Source organism: Micromys minutus (genome assembly GCF_963924665.1).
Source record: "Micromys minutus genome assembly, chromosome: 23".
Classification (NCBI taxonomy): Eukaryota; Metazoa; Chordata; class Mammalia; order Rodentia; family Muridae; genus Micromys; species Micromys minutus.
Window position 1 is genome coordinate 13,241,407 of NC_137958.1, and position 17,679 is coordinate 13,259,085.

Consider the following 17,679-nt stretch of genomic DNA (forward strand, 5'->3'; position numbering starts at 1 on the left):
ACTCCTTTTCCAATGACAGCAGATCCCCAAAGACTCGGTTATCATGGCAGGGTTGTCTGAGAAAGTTTTGTTAGAACCAGTTACAATTCTGAGCCTCAGTCCCAAGCATGTTCTGGAATCAGGGAAATGCCCAGACAATGACAGCATCTACTTTCTCATACTTGAAAAGTATACATTTCAAACCGCAGGGCTTTTCTGCACAATTCTCTGAACTTTATGTTAAAGAACAATGAGCTAAGCCCCATGGTGTATGAGCTTTTTTAAGTGCTCATATATAAAAAGTAGGAAATCAAATCCAGTTGGAAAAATTCCTCTAGGGAGAGTAATCCAGCTTATTCTGCAGCAAATTTCAGTTCAGCCATAAATCAAAAGCCAGACCCCAAGTTAGTGAAACAAACTAGAGATGGAGTTGAATTAACTCGGCGGGACAGCCGGACAGATTTTGGCCGTAGAAGCCTGGCCAAGATTTATTTGTCTGAGTGAGACTTGCTCTGTCTGTTGCTTCTGCCTATCACCCTCCCACCGTACTCTGACTGCCCTCTGTCCAGAACTGGGGCACTTATTCTTGCACATGACCTATGTGTCCAGAGATGTGTCTAGAGATGTCCAGACCGTTCTTGCGGTAATTTGATTTCCGGATGGAGATGATCCCATATATACACAGATAGTTCTGTAACATATAATGGTATGAAACATACTTTTCTAAGCTGGTAAAGCTTTACAGAGGATTTCAAGCACAGACAGCCCTGTCGCTGTAACTTCCTCATAACGAATTTATCTTAATTACTAAAGATAGTTTGAGAGTGTTTCTCATCCAAACCAGAGGATGCTTAAGTAAACAACAACAACAACAAAGTCACGAATCCGCTTGGTATCTCTTGAGGCAAGTATTTCGCTTTTGCGATCTTATTTGGAAGTAGTTAAACCACAAACTGGCTTATCATGGAACAAACTCCGTGAGGGAAAGTCTACCAGGATCTTAATTTGTTTGCTACAGCCAGAATTCTTACCCCCCTTGCCTGACACTGCCCACCAATGTTCAAGCCCCAACTATCCATGAAACAGTGTCATGAAGTGGGGCCTTTGGGAGGTATAAAGATTTCGAAGAGGTCATGGAAGGGAAGCTGCTATCATGGGTCATGTCTTTATAAGAAGAGGCAGAGCCTGAAGTTCTCCATGCTACGATGTCTACAGTACAAGGCAGACACCTGCAAACCTGTACTTTACCAGACACCATATGAGCAGCCATTTTGATCTTGGTCTTGGGTTTCCCAGACTTTAGATCTGTAAGAAATAAGTACTTAATGTTTGAGCCACCTAATTTATCATATTTTATTACAGCACCCTAAGTAAGACTCTGCCCTCCTGAAGGATAGAGTTGCTCAATAACTGCTGCTTACTTTGTTCAGATTACCGATACAGGGATGGAGATGTTATCTGCAAAGTGCCATTATCTGCACATTTTGGATATCTCTGGGTGTATCCACCTTACAGACCAGATCCTTCAGGACCTCCAAATAGGCTGCAAACAACTCCGGATCCTCAAGATGCAATTCTGCAAGTCCATCTCTTTGTAAGTAGGCAGCTGGATACAAGGGGCTTGGAAACGCCAGGTCAGCTGGGCACGTGGCTGTGCCACCTGTAATACACACTTTCTATCTTGACTAATGGAAACCAATATTCTCAGCTGAACCAAGCGGTCCCTGCTGAAATTAACTTCCTGGTTTTATAGTCTTTCTCTACAGAAGCCGTTAAGCCTCTATGACCAAGCAGGTGCCTAAAGTTAATTCTTCCCCTCACCACTTAGCTCTGGATCTGCTGCTGAAATGTAGTGCATGTGGTTCATATCCCCAAGGCTTTAGAAGACAATGACAAGCAGCCCCCTCACCCCAGACTTGTGACTTATGGGGGGTGGGCTTCCTTCCAGTTTGGAAGCCTCCCTACTTGCTATTTGGACCATGGACCCAGCAATGTGTATTTTCACTGAAGCTGCCTGTAGGATAAGATAGGATAGATAAGGAGCTAGGACATGAGGGACTGGAATCCAAAAAATGAGCAAATACAGAAGCATGTGTTCTGCCATTCATTTCCTCTGGCTGTGGAAAAATGCTTGGGTTACCGTCACTCTCCCCAGTGACACTGCATCCCACAAGCAGTGACCACAACCGGCCTATTTCCCTTCTCTGTAAAGAGTCATCAGCAACATGTCTCCTTATTTTTCTCAGGATCCTACTATTTGATAAGTTTTTCAATGCCACGGTTTTATAGAGCCCTATGTGACAGGATGGATAGCAAATGCGTCCATCACACTTTTCACAGAACCTAAAACTTAAAGCTACTAATGAGCACTGAGGTTCCCTGGCGGAGAGCTGCACCGCACATCCCGCCACACCCTCCCACACTCAGCAATGAGCATCCAGCCCCATAACAAATGCCCACAAGTCTCTAAAACCCGTGTTCCTCAGAAACCACCGGGAACGGAATTTGGTGAGCTTTCAAGTCCTCTGCTCCCCAAACAGGCATTTCCTTTCCCTGTCAGTCAAGGACACTGCTGTCCAAGGCTGTCCTTGTATCAAAGTCAATGTCAGCAGCCCCAGCACACTGTTCTTCACGGGTTTAGTTTTCATTGGAGACATCCTCTTCCTATGTAGTGAACTCCCTCCCTCCCTCCCTCCTTCCCTCCCTCCCTCCCACTCTCTCTCTGTGTGCATGTTTGTATACATGTATGTGGCTTTTTGTTTCAGTTATCATGAATGACATTATTTCCTTTTTTTTCTTATTATGTTGTTGGTATTGTGAAAAAAAAGAAAAAGCTACGGGGCTTTAGATGATGCTTTTTTAAATGTAACTGAATACTGGAAGTGTTTCTCAGATTTAAGAGAGTTTGAGAAGCACCTTTAGTGTGTTTTGGCACATGATCTTACGGTCTACAGATAATTTGAGCTCCCCCTTTGTATTACTGTCATCTTTTTCTTGCCTCGGCGAAGAGTGGAAGCATGGCGTTCAGTAAGAGTGAGGAGATTGCATACTGGTGTCTCATTTCTGCTTTCAGAGGGAATGCCTTCCCCCGTTAGTTTGTTTGCTATAGGTGGTCGTGTATAGTCCTTATTGTGTTGAGATGTGTTCCTTCTATCCTTAGCTTTAATTATTGTATATAATCTTTGTAAGGTATTGCTGCATTTGACTATAAGTAATTCTGTTGAAAACTTTTGCATCTCTGTTCATCAAGGAAGAGCAAATATGTATGTTTGGTGCACATGAATGTATGTGTGTATTCCTTGCTTCCTTATTTCTTCCTAACAGAGACAAACAATATTTTTAATCATTTGGTCATGGGCATCTTTGAGTCACAACTTTCCAAGGAAAATATATCCTGGAGACAAAACTAAATGGAGTTTTAGAAAGTTCATGGACCTCCCTGGAGTCCATTCCTATGTCCAACAGGGCTCTGTGAACTCTGGGGAGGAGCTCCTTTCTGTCACATCAGCCTTCACAAAGTGGGTGGGGCAAGGAGAGGGTGGTTGGGAGAGGGAGCACCTTCATGGAGGCATTGGGAGGGGAAATGCGATTGTGGGAAGGGGATAACATCTGAAATGTAAATGCAGAGAATATCCAATAAAAAAATTATTCCTTTATAAAAGAAAACTGGTGTCATACCAGCCCAAGTGCTTACTCAAAAGCACGGAAAATGGCTTCTGTGCTCCTCCTCCTTGGCTACTCAGATTCCTCACCTACTCAAGCGCCTGGTAAGGTCCGAATTGGCTAAACTGCAGATACCTATAATTATTAGTACAATTCCCAAACTTTTTCTCATATCAAGTGAAGGTCTGCATTGAATGTGACTAGTGATAGTTCTCAATTCCAAATTCAGTCCAGTTTGAAAACTGTAGGAATTACTTCTTCATCTCAGTAATGCTAAGCCCTGTCATTGCAGGACAGCGGCTCAGAAAATGTCCTCTGTGGTCCAGCATCAGGAATACAGCTCTAACAACCCACCAAGTTGGTTTGGCTATGACTCTGAAGGCAAACCTCTTGGAGTGATTCATACCAGAGTACAACTCGGAACTTACTCGGAACAGACAGCCAAAGAGTCACCCAGCAGCGATGAGGAAAGTCCAGACTCCACAGACCAGTAGGAAAACAGCATCTAGGACGGCCGACTTCCCTCCATTTGGTTTAAATATTGTTAGTTGCTGGTTCTCAATAACAATACCAAAAAGCAGCACACCCCTGCTTTTTATTTCTGCTGCAAATGTCACCTTCATATAAATTAAGATTGCAAAGGTATCCTGATCAAGTTATCTTTAAAGATCTATTTTTTTAATGTGTGTGTGTGTGTGTGTGTGTGTGCATGGTGTGTGTGTGTGTGTGTGTGTTTGTGTGTGTGTGGGCATGCAGGAGCCCACAAAGCCAGATGAGGGTATTGGATGACCTGGAACTGATGATCCAGATAACTGAGCAGATGTGTGGATGCTGAGAATTGAACCTGGGCCTTAAACGCCAGTAAGGACTTTTAACCACTAAGCCATCTCTCCGGCTCCAAACAAACTAATAGCTGCGGTGAGCTGATCAGATCCAAAGCCACACTATAGGAAACAGCTCCATGGCTTCTGTTTTTAACAAGTAGAAATTGCTCTCCAGACAGGGAAAGAAAGCAGAGACAGTCATGGAAACCAGCCACATCTGAAGCCAAGGTGCTAACTCTAAGGGTCTGTAAAGCTTCAGGTGTAAAAGCAGAAACAATTATAAAGGCAAAAAGCAGCTTTCTGGTAATTTCCAGACATTTGAGAAAAAAGGCAAGCAGAGAAACAGCTTAGATTCAGCACTCAACAGAAGCCAGTAGGAGAAACAAGAACAATGTGCCCAGAAAGGACGCTGCTGGGACCTGAGGCTTCTTCTCATTGGGACTACATAGGGATTTCAACTACGAAATGCCAAAAAGACAAAAACCAAACACCTTTCAATTTTCTTCTACGAAGAACCAGCCTTTAATTTCATTTTTAAAAACTAATTTAATATGCTTACCACGGGCTTTACCACTTTCCAATGAGCTATTCTTGTCAGTCTAGGGTCCGATGCTGACAGACCAGGAGAAACAGCTGTTTTCCAAGCTGTGACAGTGACATGAAGCTACTGACCTCTCAAATGACTTGAACTTCTTTGGCTACAAATTGAAAATAAAGTTAAAAACATTAAAAGATATTAAAAAAGTTTTTAGAAGCCCCTACACCACATTATTGGGTATTCTGTATCAGGTAAATGCTTTTAAATAATTTTCCTCCTCCTTTTTGAAGGTTTTTGAAGTCAGTGGTAGAAAGGCTTAGGGGAGTGGACAGCAAGCAAATCTGTTAAACAGCAGGTTTTAAGGTCTGCACCAAGGACTTGAGCTGACTGTGGTCGGAGTGTGACTTCTAACTAAATTTGGAGATTTGTGGCAGCTGCATGAAAGTTGGCTTCAGAAGTCTGACCCTTGAGTGTTCCATGTACACAGCTAGGGAGACATAAAAGAGGCAGCTGGCTTCTAAAGGAAAACCATCTGTGTGGGGAGAAAAGGCCAAGGACAAACATACCCTGCTATACTGTGGAGAAACTCAGCAGGTGGCTTCATGGTCAAACTTCTAATGTCTTTTGAAAACCAGGGATGAGACAGACGCCTCTTCACTCACTCACGAAGGAGATAAACTTCGGACCACAGCCATGGGAGGGAAGGGGTTAGAATCAGGAAAACAAACTATACAAGAAGGCACAATTGTAAGCATTCTTAGCTGAATTCTAACTCGTGATCTTTTGGGTTATTTTGGCTACTTTTATCAGCTTTATTTTTAGCCATAAAAATGTTTTTCTAATTGCCTGAGTGAAAAAAAAATATTATAATTTAGCTGCCTTGTTGTTCCTTTGCTTGATAGCAACACACACGCCACACAAAAATATCCTGGCACGTGAGGCATTTGGTCTGATATAAATCTTTGTTAGGAGTGAATTCTAAGAGGACAGTGACAAACCAAACACAGCTGACTTTTTATTTCACAAATTAGAAATTGGAAAGGATAAACAGAAATGGAATAGTAATACAAGGAGACTATAATATTTAGAAAAGTTTATTTAATATCAGTGTTTAATCATTGCTTTATCTAAATCAAAATATACAACCCATGCAACTGATCTCAATACAGTGTAGTCTTTAATGGCACAGTTGACATTTTTGAAGAAATGGAATCCATGAAGTGACTATAAAGCGCACCTATGTGAAAATGTACCATATTTTCATTCCTGATGATAGAATACAGTTCTTTCCCACGGTGAGGTACATCTTAATCTACAGAAGATATACTGAAACCCAGTAGCATCTACTTCACCTACATAAGGGTTTTAATCACAAGTTGAAGGCAGTAATGCCATAGGAGGGACACACTAAGAGGAAAATCTGTCACATGGAAGTTACAATACCCAGAATTCTAACGTGACTCCAATGAGGCCACCTTTTCATAACCATCCTTTGAGTAGGAGCTATGGGTACAATGGGATATTCTCATAATCATGTTAAATATCTTGGCTAACCAAGCAGAGGTCTTTTCCAGCTTAAAAGGAAGCCAGACATTCAGGGCATGAGAGGATGACTCTGTGTTGTCAGAAGAGGAGCCACAGGGGAAGGAGATGAACATGTGGTTGTCTTAGAAGATGACGGTGACTACTAGCTGAAGTCAGCAAGAAATTATTTCATCCAGGTATAAGAAATTTGATTTTTTCCTATCAGGTGAATGAACTTGGAAGACTTCTCCCCACAGCCCCCAGATAACATCCTCAGCCTGGACACTACTTTTCTTCTAGTCATGTGACACCTGGAGCCAACCCCCGGCATTACCAACTATAATCTGGCGAGCGAATATTTTCTGAAGCTATGAAATCTGTGGTAGAACTGTTCTTTTGCCCCATCCAAGGTTTTGCTTTTTATTTCTTCAGTAAGTTTTAAGTTGTGTGTCACATGAAGTGGCGTGAAGAAATCTTAGACTGCTGCACTTGGGCTGCGAGGCATTCCTTTGCCCAGCATGTGCTGTGAGTGCGCGGTCTGTTATTCACTCAGTAGCGACCTAGGCCATCCAACTGTCAAAGTAGCTATGGTACCAGGTTTCAGGAACTCCTTAACTTAGTAATGGCTAACCGCAGTGATATGTGCAGTTAGGTCTGACAAAGAGAAAGTCAAAACGTGCTTTGTTAAAAAGAGAAAAGTTCTCAACTTCGTAAGCAAAAGAACCCAACCAACCAAACACAAACCATCTGCTGAGGCTGCTAGGCCCTACAGTCGGGGTGGACCCACTGCTTGTGAACTTGTAAAGAAAAAAATGAAAGACACCTAGTTTTGATATTGGAACTAAAATGGTAAGGGCTTTGGCCAGTTGTATAGAAAGGGCATTCAGCTGTCATATGTGTTTATATTAAGAAAATAAACAAACAAACAAAAAAACCCCAGAAAACAGAAAACCCCCATAGTGTACAGGGTTGATACTGTTCGTGGTTTCAGGTGTCACTGGAGGTCATATCTTGGGGACTTGTATAATTCGGAACAGAACAACAAGAGAATAAATAGCAGAATGAAGTCCACATCTTGCAGAAGCCCCGAGACCGTTCACCAGTCTTCAATCGCAGTGCTGTTCTTTCTGACGTTTATACAAACATGGCGTCGGCTTGTTAGTCCACGTCAAAAGCCAAACATCCTGAAACCATCTCAGTTCGGCAGTTTCAGGGACTGAAACCAGCTCTGATGTTGAAAGCTGACAGTGCCTTTGGGGGCAATGGCATTTATCCACTGCTCACGTCTGCTTGCTCGATTCATGAGTCCTGAAATACAAAAGTGCACCAAGTTCAGTTTACTAGCCAAGAACAGTATTTAACTCCACTGATCTTACTAGTGTGTGTCAAAAGCCAGAGATGCCTAAGAAAGAGCATCTTGTTGAAAAGGGTTTGAGTCGGGCAGGAAAGCTGCAAAGATGTTATATAGTTTTGTTCCTCGTCTTTTGCTTGAGATAAAGCTGTAATATTTGTACTGCTTTTAAAGTTGTTTAAAAAAGAGGATTCTATTGATGCATAATTCAGCTACTTGTTTATTTGAGGTACACAACACAGTTTGACAAGTGTAGATGTCTGGAAAGTCAACTTCCCAGTCAAGATAGTGAGGTACATCAACCAAGCCCACACCGTGATCTGTGATTGTCCAAGTGCCCGCCATCCTCAGATCCCTGTGTTAAAGGCTTGGTCACCCACTGCACTATGGGAAGGGTGGAAACTTTTGGAAGTGGGTTCAGTGGTAGGCCTTCTGGTCACTGGAAATGCACCCTGAGGTGGGCATTGAGTTCTCGCCCTCTGCATCCTCCCTTCACTCTGCAGCCCTACGGTGAGCAGCTGCAGCAAGAGTCACTTGTCCCTTGCTCTGATGTGCTGTGGCTTCAGCACAGGGCCCAAAGGTAAGGGGCCTGTGCTCCTCAGAGACTGGGGCTCCCCAACCCGTGAGCTCCAGTGTTCTCACTGTAAGTTGATTAGCTCACACAACTGTTACAGTAACAGAAAGAAGACTAACACACTCTCCATGCCTGTCACCCCTCCTCACCTCACATGCTAGCGACTGTTGATCTGCCCTGTCATGGTGGACTGTTTGCACTCCCTAAAACTTCACATAAATGGAATTGTACTTTCAAACATGTCTTTTTCAACATCATTAGTTTGAGGTGGTATCATTTTCTATAATATTCCTGGTAGTTTACCCCAGGAAAGCTCATCAGTAATTGAGTATTCACAATGGGATCCACAGAACTTGTGGGACAGCTCCTCCCCCTAATGTCCACTGTCCCTGGTGCCTCAGCTTAGTCTCTTCACTCTGGGTTCTGCTGGTTCTGTGTTGCTTTCCTGACCCTGAACTTGTGTGTGGCGGCCATAGGGCAGGCCTTTGACTCTCCTCAGGGCAGTTCTTACACTGCCTCTGCTGTCAAGGTACCAGGGCAGTCTCCTGAGACCAACTGAAGTTTGCACAACTGAACTTTCAGGTGAACATGGAGGAAATACTGGAAACCCTCAGTGTTTTGTTGCTGAGTATCATTTAGCACTGGCAAGAAAGCATCAGCAGTAAGAAGACTCCTGGGGAGCTGGACCCTTCCCTTCATGCACAGCTCTTACTGTAGCCTCAGTCAGTGTGTCTATCCTCTGGAGTGAGAAGCTGGTCTACCCATGCCCCTCTGAATTTGGGGGAATCTTGCAAAGAGATTCCTTGGGATCTATACGACCACCAACACCCACCAGTGGTCAGAGACTGGGCAGCCAATCACGGAAGCTCTTAGAGATGCTATGAGGAGAAGAGCCTTTGCCCTGGTCTCTCAAGCTTATACCTCCATAACCACACACAATTTTGTAGCCTTCCTGTGGAAGAGGCCGTGAAAGTCGTGTTAGAACGAGGATGGCAGGCTGACTGTGACACAAGCATGGTTCTTCCCAGGAAGCCATCCTCAGGAGCCCTGGACGTTTCCTTGAACAGGTTTATTCCCTTATCAGAGCCTGCCCCCGTTCCGCCAATCCCCAAGGAGCAGCAGCTCACCAGGCTCACTAATTATGTAGCTTTCCTGGAAAACCGATTGCTCACTCCGAGTTCAAGATTCACCTTCAGTCCCTGTCACTGGCAAACAGACATGGAGTTCTAATCGAGTTCAGAACAGGGTGAGCGCCCCTGTGTCCTTTGGGTGTGATAAAACCCCAAAAAGATGAAGCGCATTATACAGTTTTCTCCTCAGACACTTTTGAATGTCCTTGGAACAGTTTTCATTTGTATTGATCGTTTTGGTTGGAGCCGTCAGTATTATACAGCGAGTTTCTGTCAAGGACTGGACTCCAAACACAAGCTGTCCTGCTTCAAGTAGCGAGAGGGCGCTGTGGCATACAGCACCCTCCTGCGTACCACTGGCCTCTAGCTGGAGTGATGTGCTTGGGATTTGAGGACTGACGGTCCCGGGTGGAGCCCTACCCACACTGTCATGCTCTGGAGAATGTGCTCTTCTTCCCATTCCAGAACGAGGAATCAGTGATGTAGAATCAGAAAGAGCGGAGTGGTGGCAAAGCTCATCTCCTGGGGAAGAGCTTTTCAGTGCTACATCTGTTTTCCCAGTGTGTGCAAGCATTCATTGCATGAGACAGACAGTGTGCAGTGAGAATGCAACTTAGGTGTTGGTGAGAAACTCGAAGTTCTGATGCCTCCTTCAGAAGAAGGGAAGGAGCGTGGAGTGCAGTGTGTGCTGGAGGAAGCTCCTGAGCTGAGGGATGTCCTTAAGCCCTCCTGCTGCACACCTATATCCTGTTAAAAATGCTGAATGCATCTATTTTTGTTCTTATATGGCAGCCCTTGAAGATTTGAGGTAGTTAATGTATCTTCAGGATAAAATGGTACTGGTTCATTTATTCAGCATTGTTCAATAAATATTTAATTGAATTGGAAAAAAGAATATTTGGAAAAAGACATATATATATATATATATATATATATATATATATATATATATAGAGAGAGAGAGAGAGAGAGAGAGAGAGAGAGAGAGAGCGAGCGCACAAATATAAAGGTAGACCTATTAGAATAACACCTGACTTCTCAATGAAGACTTCAAAAGCCAGAAGGGCCTGTATGTGTTGCAGACTCTAAAAGACACACATACTAGCCCAGGCTATTATACCCAGCAAAACTTTCCATAACAATATATAGAGAAAATAAGATAGTCCATGATAAAATGTAATTTAGGCAATATTATCTAGCCCTACAGAAGACACTAGGATGAAAACTCTAATCTAAAGAGGTTAACCACACCCAAGAAAACACAGAGAGTAATAATCCAAGACCAGCAAATCAAAAGAGGGGAAATGCATGGGCATGTGTGCCCACACACAACAAAATAACAGGAATCAACAAACAACATTAAATGGTCTCTCTCAACATCAATGGGCTTAATTCCCTATAAAAAGCCACAAACTAATAGAATGGATGCAAAGACAGGATCCATCTTTCTGTTAAATTCTAAGAAACATACCTCAACATCAAGGAAAGACATTACTTCGGGGTAAAAAGATGGAAAAAAACATTCTAAGCAAGTGAACCTAGGAAGCAAGTTGGTATAGCCATCTTAATATCTGACAAAAATAGACTACAAATAAAAACTAATCAGAAGAGGTAGAAATTAGCTTGCAAAATTTCTCAATGAAATTCTTGCAAACCAAATCTAAGAACCTATCAAAAGATCATCCACTATGATCAAGTAAGCTTCATGCCAAGGATTCAGGGATGGTTCAAACATAATGCAATCTACCATATAAACAAACTAAAAGACAAAACCATGAAATGGTCCTGGTCAAACTGAATGTCTGCATGTAGAAGAATCCAAATAGAACCATACTTATCAATTCTGTACAAACTAAACTCTAAACAGATCAAAAAGACCTCAACATAAAAATCAGATACACTGAACTTGATAGAAGAGAAATTAGGGGACAGCCTTGAACTCACAGCATGGGAGATGACTTTCTGTCTCTAAGGCACTAAGTTCAAAAACTAATAAATGGGACTTCATGAAACTGGAAAGTTTCTGCATAGCAAAAGTCAAATTAGCAGCCTACAGACTGGGAAAACAGTTTTACCAACTACACATTCGACAGAGGGTTAATAACCCAAATATATAAAGAACTAACAAAACTATCAAGAAAACAACCCAATTTAAACAAAACCAAGATATGGACCTAAAAGGAATTCTCAAGAGGAAACTCAAATGGTCAAGAACAAGGCAATGTTCAACAGCTTTAGTCCTCAGGGAAATGCAAATAAAAAATCTTGAGATTTCATTTTACAGTTGTTGGGATGGCTAAGATCAGTAACGGAAGTGACAGCTCCTGCTGGTTAAGATCAGAGTAAGAGGGATACTGACCTATTGCTGGTGGAGTGCAGATGGAAATCAGTGTGGGTTCCTCGGAATGATGCGAACAGCTACCTCAAGAGCCAGCCACACTAGTCTTGGGCACATGCCCAAAGGATGCTTCATCCCGCCACAAAGATACTTGCTCACCATGTTCACTGATGCTCTATTTATTCATAATTACCAGAAACTGCAAACAACCTAGATGTCCCTCAACAGAAGAATGGATAACGTAAACATGGTGCTGTTTCACAGTGGAGTATTATTTAGCTGTTTGAAAAAAAAAAAGCAAAGGAAGAAATTCACAGGTAAATGGATGGAACTAGAAAAAAAAATCAGCTGAGTGAGGTAATCCAGATGAAGAAAGACAAATATGGTATGTATGTTCTTATATGTGGATATTTGTTGTTACATCAATGATAGCGAAGCTATGATCCATAGAGCCATAGAGATTAGTTACTAACAAGGCAGGACAGACAGACCTTGTTGGAATGGGAAACAGACAGGTAGTTAAGCATTGACAGGGGGAGGACTGGAACCAGGAGGATCGGGTGAGAGTGGAGACAAGTGAGAGGAGGGAGAGGACACAGAGACCAGCACTAAAGTCAGGGCCTTAGGAGGGTAGAATAGAAACAACCCAGGAGAAGCTGCCAAGAAGATACACATGTGAAGGCCATTTAAATGAAACTGCCAAAAAATGGGGCAGACGGATCCCCAACTGAACATCTCTTGTCACCAACTGAAGCTTCCAATATCTGAATTGGAGTACATCTAATTGAACTGTTGGCCAAAGGGTCCTATGGGACTCCCCAAACAATGCAGGCTGTGGTCTCTACAATCTGACAGGCACCACTGCTGAAGAGCACACCTACACAACTCATTGAACATGGAGCAGTCAGGCTGCTACTACATAGAGTCTTTGGCACAGGAAGGTACTCTGTATATGACCAAAGGGGAGATGTAAACGTCAGTCAGCCACAATGGTGTCCTGCCTGCAAGACGTGCTACTGCAGCAGTGGTACAAAGCTTGTGATAAAAACCAACCTGTGTCTGACTTGACTTAGGCCCAATCCATGAGACACTCACTGCTTGAGTAACCAAGAACCTGAAACTAGAGAATTCAGGGATGTGAGGAAAACCAAATACTGTTGTTTAAAAGCAAACAAACAAACAAAAAGAGCAATAAAATGACTCCTGATGACATTCTGATCAGTCCCTTGCTCAGCCATCGTCAGAGAAAGCTTCAGCAGATGGGAACAAACACAGAGACCCACCACCAGACATCATAAAGAGAATGAGAGACTCTGGAACAGTCAGCACTAAATGGGACGTTCCCATCAAACAACTCACCTCCCCTCAGTGGACGAGAAAGCAGAGTGTAAGAGTCAGAGGGGATGGAGGGCACCAAGCAAACAAGGCTGTTCTAAAACTCAACATGATCAAGGCTCACATGAACGCACAGAGACTGAGGAGCACGCACACAGCTTGCCAGGGCCCACACAAAGTCCTCTGTGCATTATTATGACTTCCAGCTTAGTGTTTTTGTGGAATGTGAAAAAGTAGATCTCTAATTTTTATGGCATCTCATGGGTCTTTGTGTCATTTATTTGTCCAATGCTGATGTTATCTTATAGTTTATTATTGTTCCTTAGAACCCTGTTTGTTTCTCAGAGACAGGAAGTAGCACCGGGTGGGAGGGGGGCTTGGGAAGATACTAGGGGAGTAGAGGGAAGGAAAACTGTAATCGGGATATATTATGTGAGGGGGGAAAAAAGAAATAAATGAGAACCACAAAAAACATGAAAGGCTAAGACAGTGAATTCCTCCAAAACTATCACATATATAGAGATGTTCTCCAGTGAAAATTATCTAGACAAGCACAACCTAATGAGATTAGCAATAAATGCCCCAGTGATGCCCAAGAAAACACAAATATACTTAATGAAAATAGGAGGAAAATGGAGGACTTGAAATCTAAATTCAGGAAAGAAATATTCAAGACAATGCAAGCAGAAATGAAGGTAAACTGGAGAACAGGGCAAGTCTTACAAACAGAATGGACCAACAGAACACAGACTTGAAGAACTTGAAGACAAAGTAGAGAAATGAGACCACACAGACAGGCATATGAAAAAATGAAACACACACACACACACACACACACACACACACACACAGAGATGAGAGAGGACTCCTCAGTGTCACACACAGATACAAGCACCAGTCAGGACCAGAAAAGCAACTCCTCACCGCACAGCACAGTGAAAACACCTGGTACACACAGCAGAGTGCAGAAAGCTGCACAAAACACAGGCCACCCACAACGGACCATCCACCTACATCAACCACTGTGTCCAGGAGAACGATCTACCATAGTCAAGAAGGAAAAACTTGCCAGAGCATAAGCAGACCTAAAGAATTAGCGCTCACCAACCAGCCCCACTTTGCCAACACTAGAAATGGTATGACTTTGCATTAAAGAAAGGAATAAGTGTAGCCAAGAGAGTACAGAAAGAGAACAGATGAAACTGTGACTACACAGCTGGGACACAGACAGAGAGCAAAGCAATAAAATGACTACAATCCACACACACGTTTCAATAACAGCGAACATCGATGGCCTCAACTCTCCAAAAGATACAGGCTGACAGAACTAAAATCCGCCTTTCCGCTGTCCACAAGAAATTCAGCTTCATAATATAATTACTTAGAATGAACAGATATGAAAAGTATCATAAACAAGTGGGACCAGGAAACAAACAAGTGTCACTGTTGTAAGTCTGACAAAAGATTTCAAACCAAAGCTACTCACAAGACTTCAGTCCAATCAAGGGAACACTTAACCAAGAAGCCATTACAATCCAAAATATGTACGCACCAAACTATGGTGCACCTAATTACTGAAATTACAGGCACAGACTATGTAAGCTCAGTGGGTGATTTCAGTACCCCACTTTTACCAGTAAACAGGTCAATGGGAAAAAAAAAAGACAGTAATATCAAAATTAAATGACATTATACACCAAATAGAGCTAACAGGTCCACAGAAAATTCCATTCAAATGCTGAAGTATATGCACTCTACACAGCAGCCCATGAAAGCTCAAACGTCCTGGGACAAAACCCAAATCTGTGTTTGCGTTGGCAGCACACGTATATTTACTTAAGACAGGTCCCTCACATCCTTTACATGTTAACTGTTATCTTTTTAATTGCCTGGGTCAGTACAAAAGGACCATTTTAGTGGGTCCTAAATTGTGTTTGTCTTTTTCATCCTTCATATTATGCCTCTTATTTTATTTTGTTATCTTAATTGTCTAAAAATGGTTCTGGGTTTTTTACTGCCTGGCTGACAGCATTCTGGGATGTGCATGTTTTAGTGTATGTATTTATCTATTTATTTGTTTTGGATTCACACATATAAAACACTCACTAAAATGTTCCCTCCCACGTTGGCACAGCTTTAATTTTCAGGAACAGGCTTAAGTTGAGTGAAGCAGTACCACTGATTTCTCCTAGGCCTATCTTTACGGCTTACTGTCTGGGAGAATCTGTTGCAGCAAATATTAAAAGAATATAAATGGTTTATCTCTCTACCATCCCTGTGGTCTCACCCCTCAGACCCGACCCTGATACAGAGCCACAGGCACCTCTGGTGCCGGGTCCAAGCCACCCGGTCCAAGCCCTCACGGCCCAACCCTGTCTGCACAACTCCCTTCCCTTGGAGGTCTTCCTCTGCCTGCCTTCCACCTCCATCTCGGGTGTTCAGTTACCCCCAAACTCACATAAATACAACTCTACAGCCCAATAGCTTTCAGATATGTTCATATGTTCAACTCTCAACCCACAAACCCTCTACACAAAAAGATTGCATCAAATAGACAAAGATACAAACTGCCCTTCTATATGAGATACTAGACCTATAAAATCCTTAATGTTCATAGCTATTTAACACCAATTAATATCACCTGGGTCTACCTGGTCCTTGGGAACCTCCATCTTGCCACACCCTCTCCTCATCCTCTCCCCAAATCTTAATATGATAAGAATAACCCACACAAGTCCACACATTTTATGTGGCCACAGCGGAACAAAGTTTAAAATCAACAGCAAGCAATTTTCTAATAATTACATAAACTTGGGGAGATTAAAAAACACATCACTGAATGACGAACGAGTCAAAGTAATTAAGAAAGAACAACATTCGTGAAACTAAATGAGGATGAAAACACAGCAGAGTAAACATCTGGGAAAACATTGAAGTCAGTCCTTAAAAGGGGAAACTTATAACTCTCACTGCCTACATTGAAAATCCAGAAAGAACACAAATAAATGACTTAATGATGCAACTCGAGAGTTTGGAAAAAGAACAAACCAAGCCCAAATCCAACAGATGCCAGGAAAAAAATAAAATCCAGGGCAGAAGTTAATGAGATAGAATCAAAGAGCAGAAAGAATTGATGTTCTTTGAAAATATAAGATTGACAGATTTCAGGCCAAACCAACCAAGAGAAAAAAGGTAACCCAAATTAATAGAATTGGAAACAAACAGGCAAACATTACCACCGATACAAAAATGTTCAGAATATTATAAGGGAATATTTAATAACTTATACTCCAGTAAGTTAGAAAACTTAAAATAAATGGGCAAATATCTATATTTATCCATTCCATCAAAGATAAGCCATGGAGAGATCATCAACAGACCCATAAAGTCCTCAGTGTAAAGAACCCCAAGTCTGAATTCATAGCTGACCCAGAATTTCAAAGACCTACAACCAATACGTCTTAAATTATTTAAAGAAACAAAACCAGAAGGAACACTAGCACTACAGAGAACAATTCAGGCCAATGCCTCCAAGGAACACATTCACAAACGTCCTCAAAAATAACACCTGCAAATTTATTACAGGCAAATTGCATCCTGGAGATACAGGGGTGGTTCAGTATATGGAAGTCAATAAATGTAATGAATCACATAAAAGGACTGAAAGAGAAAAATCCCATGATTATTTCTACAGATACAGAAAAGGTCTTGACAAAATCCCAGACCTGTGTGAGCACGGGGCTCCGTTCCCTCTGGAATGCTAACCTAACAACTCTTGATGCTGTGGTCTTTGGATGCTTGTCCTAATCCCTCAGCTCAGTCAGCCAGGCTCTGCAGAAGCCCCTCTCCCAACTGCACTGCAGCCTCATGGCTCCATCAAAGCCGCAGTCCGTACACTTTCTCCTTTGTTTCTATTGCTCGGGGACCACTTTTGTTAAGTGCGTGATGTCAGTGTCTTGACATCTGTTGTAAAAATGCATTTTATTATTCTGCTATCACTGTTTCGGGTAAGAGGTAACTTAATCCCTGTCACTGAATCTTGCCTGGAAGATCTATCTTTTCAAAAGTGATACGTAAATGCTATCCAGCCCTTAAAGACAAAGCTTACAATGAACAGAAGCAAAACCTGATTCTTTCGGCAGATCTGAGCCAGAGCTCTAAGGTAGTATTTCTGTTTGTCTGCCTCATAGACTGTCCAGAAGGCCCAATATGACTCTAACAGCGACTTGTAACGATAACTTACACATAAAGCTGCTTATTTCCAAAATGAGGTTTCCAGTTAGCCATCTGTGCAGACAAGAACAATCTATCTGATTTTCTAAGTCAGTCTCTTTATTTTATGCACTTGATAAATAAGGCCTCTGGCTTCAGGAACCTAACACTAAGAACCAAAGTGTAGTATTTTACTTTTTCTTTCTTTTTT

The 17,679-nt window shown here is 42.2% G+C and overlaps 2 protein-coding genes across 2 annotated transcripts in view; one reads left to right on the top strand and one right to left on the bottom strand.

Moving 5' to 3' along the window:
- FBXL13 (F-box and leucine rich repeat protein 13) overlaps nucleotides 1-4,136 on the top strand; it is a gene marked incomplete at both ends in the record, with an annotated part of 170,544 nt that extends 166,408 nt beyond the window's left edge. The window contains 2 exons of the mRNA XM_080936361.1: nucleotides 1,410-1,573; nucleotides 3,935-4,136. Coding sequence (XP_080792487.1) covers nucleotides 1,410-1,573; nucleotides 3,935-4,136 — 366 coding nt within the window. The remainder of the gene's footprint in view (nucleotides 1-1,409; nucleotides 1,574-3,934) is intronic.
- Nucleotides 4,137-6,119: 1,983 nt separating this feature from the next.
- FAM185A (family with sequence similarity 185 member A) overlaps nucleotides 6,120-17,679 on the bottom strand; it is a 52,379-nt gene continuing 40,819 nt past the window's right edge. The window contains exon 8 of the mRNA XM_080936501.1: nucleotides 6,120-7,836. Within this exon, the coding sequence (XP_080792627.1) occupies nucleotides 7,724-7,836 (113 nt within the window). The 3' untranslated portion in view covers nucleotides 6,120-7,723. The remainder of the gene's footprint in view (nucleotides 7,837-17,679) is intronic.